Source organism: Octopus bimaculoides, chromosome 11 (genome assembly GCF_001194135.2).
Source record: "Octopus bimaculoides isolate UCB-OBI-ISO-001 chromosome 11, ASM119413v2, whole genome shotgun sequence".
Lineage (NCBI taxonomy): Eukaryota > Metazoa > Mollusca > Cephalopoda > Octopoda > Octopodidae > Octopus > Octopus bimaculoides.
The window spans coordinates 9,166,107-9,171,106 of NC_068991.1; the positions used below are offsets into that span (position 1 = coordinate 9,166,107).

The 5,000-nt window shown below is 39.9% G+C and overlaps 1 protein-coding gene across 1 annotated transcript in view; it reads left to right on the forward strand.

Annotated features, from left to right (window-relative positions):
* Positions 1-5,000, forward strand: part of LOC106880000 (soluble guanylate cyclase 88E) — a 259,119-nt gene that overhangs the window by 88,049 nt on the left and 166,070 nt on the right. The window contains exons 3-4 of the mRNA XM_052971518.1: positions 293-334; positions 2,362-2,403. Of these exons, the coding sequence (XP_052827478.1) occupies positions 293-334; positions 2,362-2,403 (84 nt within the window). The remainder of the gene's footprint in view (positions 1-292; positions 335-2,361; positions 2,404-5,000) is intronic.

A 5,000-nucleotide genomic window follows, 5' to 3' on the forward strand; every position in this document is an offset into this window, starting at 1 on the left:
AAGTAGAAACAGTACTGTGCTGTATATATATATATTTTTTTTTTTTATAATTTGTATAAAGTCCATGTAACCGACTACTTTTTCACTGGTACTTAATTCATCGACCACGAAAAGATGAAAGGCAAAGTCACCCTCGGCGGAATTTGAAGTCAGAACGTAGCGACGGGCGAAATACCGCTAAGCATTTCCTCCGACACGCTAACGATTCTGCCAGCTCGCCGCTTTAATAATAATAATAATAATAATAATAATAATAATAATAATAATAATAATTCAATTTTGTATTTTTCAGCCCTACACTTTGCCCGGTTAGTGAAGAACCAGGAGAGGATGAGTAAGTGCTGAAATGTTTTCAAATGTTTACTTTTCTGCTTTAATGTGCTGCTGCTACTACTACTACTACTACTACTACTACTACTATTACTACCGGTGAGATTATGATGATGATGATGATGATGATGATGATGATGATGATGATGATGATGATGATGATGATGATCGTTTCTTTTAGGGTTTCAGATAAAAAGAACAGATTACAGACAGTGTGTAGAGTTTACCTAAATTGGGATGAAAATGGATAAGAAGGTGATATAAAGAGAGTACATGGTATATAAATTCATAGATGGATGAGAGACAGACCTCCTGATACAGAAGGACCTCATCTTTAAACAAACCTTATTCAGGGACCTTTTGAGCGGGATGTGCTACTCGACCTGAAGAAAATTCTAACTTGGCCCAACCTGCAAGGTCATGCGCTGTTTATCTTGATGAGATCACCGAGTCGCGTATACGTGGTTGTAATGCATGTACCTTGTGTACCTTATCAGACGGGTAGCCATGATAGGTATACTGGGCTTCGCATATTTGTACCCCAGTGTCACTTTGATGGTATGCGCTGCTCTCTCACTCAATAATAATAATAATAATAATAATAATAATAATAACAATAATAATAATAATGGTTTAAAATTTTTCCACAGGGGGGAGAAGATGAGTCGATTACATCGACACCAGTATTTCATTGGTACTTGAGTTATTTACACCGAAGGGATGAAAGCAAAGTCGACCTCGGCAGAATTTGAACTCAGAACGCAGCGGTAGATGAAATACCGTTAAGCATTACATCCGGTGTGCTAACGATTCTGTCAGCTCGCCGCCTCCTTAATTAATAAGAATGGTTTCAAATTGTGCCACAAGGGCATCAGTTTTGGGGGAGGGGACTAGTCGATTACATCGACCCCAGTGTTCGACTGGTACTTATTTTGTTAACCCCAAAAGGACGAAAGGCAAAGGCGACCCAGGCTGAAGAAACATCTGGACATTTTAGAAATATTCTACAATCATGGTGTATTGCAAAAGTCGGCTTTACTTAGAACTGCTCGCATACTGCGTAAAGTACTGTCTGTTTGAGGTCCTTGCTGTGACTCGACAGATAGTACAAACCCCTAGTGCACAATATCTTCAATCTACAACATCACAATATTCGATATTGTGCGGCGTCTTCTCTAATAATCCTTTCTACAAGGCCTGGAATTGTGGAGGAGGGAGGTTAGTTAATTACATCGACCCCAATGCTCAACTAGTACTTCTTTTAGTGACACGGAAAGGATGAAAGATAAAGTCGGCTTCGACGAGATTTGAACTCAGAACGTGAAGCCGGATTAAATGCTGCTAAGCATTTTGTCTAGCGTGCTAATTATGACGACTCGCCGCCTTAGTAATAATGATGGCTTCTGATTTAGGTACAAACCCAGCAATTTCGAGGTGAGTTAGTCAATTAAGACTACCCCAGCATGTTAATGCTGTTGTCCAGTCTTAGTAGCTGGTCAGAGTTAAATAAAAATGTGAACTTACGAAATACTGGCCTCGTTAAAATCAGTATTAAATCCAAGCTTACTTATTTAAAACTTTATTGAAATTACACCTAAGACCACAAAAGAAATGAAGGAGATGGTGTTGTAAGACCCAGTAGCGTAGCAAAAATATGTGCCGCCCGGAGTTTCTCTTTAGCTTGTCACCCCACCCCGTCCATCGCTCCTTCTACAGGCTTACACAGCAGACCCAAAAGTGCTGGTCCCCAACAAAAGCATCGCCCCCGGACTAGACCGTTACCATCGCTCCCAAACCTATTAGCTTCGCAATTTCTAAAACCTCGTTCGTAAATTCTTTTTCCTCCTCCTCCTTCCTTCCTTCCATCCTTCCTCTTCTTCTGCTGCTGCCGCTACTGCTGCTGTTGCTACTACTGCTGTTGCTGCTGCTGCTACTACTACTACTACTACTACTACTACTACTACTACTACTACTACTGCTACTACTATTTACTTCAAGTACAATCACTTGCTGTTGCTGTTGTATTTTCAGCACCAAAATTTGTCCGATTAAGGAAGAAATTGACAAAGATGGGTGAGTGTTGAAGTACTTTTTTTTTGTTTGTTTTAAACCGTTTCTGTTCAGCATTAACGTGATAATATTACAGCGCGTAAAGTAATAATAAAAATAACAGTTGTTTCGTCCTTTTGTCGCTAATACCAACCAGATCATGCTAATAAAACCTGCTACAAAGAGTCAACAAGATGTCTGGAGGTCTACAAATGACTATGTAAAAACGAGGGTGGAGAAATGATGATTATTCAATATATATATATATATTTGTGTATGCGTGTATTTATGTATGTGTGTGTGTGTGCATATATGCTTTCTACAATAGCCAAATCTTCTTCAAATCACACTGTACTTTTACAAATAACAGTGGAGAAAAAGAAACGTACCATTAGATTAATATAGTCTACCGTACGCAATGACGGGGAATATACTATCTGGGATGGTCATGGCTAAAATGCGTTTGGTCGTAGATCTGCTTGATCTGGATTGACCTGGGGTTATATGTGAAACAGCCACTATTAGGCAAATTACTTTTCGTCTTGTAGTTTTACTGGTGTTATTGCTGCTACTGATGGTGATGATGATGAGGAGGAGGAGGATAATCAAGATCATGGTGAAGATGGTAATGATGAGATTGACGATGATGACGATGATGACGATGGTGGTGATGCTGACGACGATGACTAGGATAATGATGATGGTGATGGTGATGGTGATGATGGTGGTAATAACGATGAAGATGTGGTGGCGGTGGTAATAACGGTACAGGTCCGATCATGAACCAATCAAATGAAGCAACACAAAGCAGCAGAAACGAAGGAACAGTGTTCCGAACTAATTGATAGTATTGTGTTAATTGAGAAAAAGAAGTGAGAGAGGGAGAAAGACAGAGAGCGAGAGATACAGAGAGAGAGAGAGAGAGAGAGAGAGAGAGAGAGAGAGAGAGAGAGAGAGAGAGAGAGAGAGAGAGAGAGAGAGAGAGAGAGAGAGAGAGAGAGAGAGAGAGAGAGAGAGAGCAATTACTAGATGCTACAGCTTGTTGTAGATGACGTTATGGATGTTGTTGCCGTTGTTACTCGTCTTGCTGAATCGTTGTTGCTGTGAAGCCTTGATGAAGCCTGTTATAGTTGTTGTTGCTATTGTTGTTGTGTAGCCGTGATCAAACGTATTATTGTTGTTGCCTTGATCAGAAATGTTGATATAACTTTTATTTTCGTTTTCTGGCTGTTGTTAAAGAAAAGTTGTTGTGAACCCTTGATCGGACTTGTTATGTTGTTATTGTTGCCACTATTGTTTTCGTGGATTCATTGTTGTTGATCAGACCTGTTGTGGTTGCTATTGTTGTTTAGCCCAAGGTCCTCCATAATTGAGAAGATCTATGATCAAAGCCGTCCTAGACGTGATAAACCAATCTCTGTTGTTTTCTGGGTTTTTTTACCTCCGCCAAGGAAGAGGTTATGTTTTCATTGGCGTTGGTTTGTCCGTCTGTCCATCTCTGTGCAAAATAACTCAAAAAGTTGTGAACGGTATTTGATGAAACTTACAGGAAAAGTTGGTAATGACACAAGAAACAGATGATGAAATTTGGGTAGTGACCCGGGAATTTTTATGGATACTTGAAGCATTTTTCATTTGTTATATTTACTTTTCATGAAGTATTACAATGTGCCGAGGGATTACTGTATACACGATACAGAATTCGGGAAATCAGTTTCTATCCTTCAAATGCGCACACTTGGCTTTGACTGGCCCGAGACTACAGAACAAGACACTTGCTAAAGGTGCCACCCAGCGAGACTGAACTCAACTCTTACCTTTCATCCTTCGGGGTCGATAAAATAAGTACCAGTTGATCATTGAAGTCGATGTAATCGACTACCCCCGTTCCCCGAAATTGCTGGCCTTGTGCCAAAATTTGAAACCCAATATCTCCGTATTTGTTGTAAGTTCTTGAGTTCGTATCCTAACGATGTCGGCTTTGCCCTTCATCTAACCAGGATCAATTAAATAAAATACCAGAAAATTATTGGAATCGATGTAACTGAGTATAATGCTCCCGACCCGACACAAACAAAACACAAATGTATGGCCTTGGCCAATGTGAAGAAATCGATATTATTGATGTTACTGATCATGGTGTTTTGTTGTTGTTCTATAAAGAGTGGATAATTACTGAACGATCGAACAGCAGATTGAATGAGTTTTGTTGGTTCTGTTGATTTTGTTACTGGTTTTATTTCTTAATCTGCGCAGGAAGAGCAGCGCTCATGACTTAGCTGCAGGACCTTCGAGATTAGTGAGTGCAAAGAAAGAATAAACAACAATTCCTAGGGTTAGGAATCCTCAAACTAGAAACCTAGACCGAACGTTCGAAACAGGTACGAACTTCGCTAAAAGCATGCAAGGGCCAGCTTGTAGTGGTAAACCACGCGACGGGTTAGGCCTCTGTTGATTCCGTTGCTGGTGTTGTTGATCAGGATATTGCTTAATACTCACCCTTATATGTTTTCTTACACACACACACACACACACACACACACATATATATATAAATGAAAACAATCCAGTGAAATCCGTGTAAGTAGAGTCAGCAGATCCAGTGGTAATCCGAGTGTAGT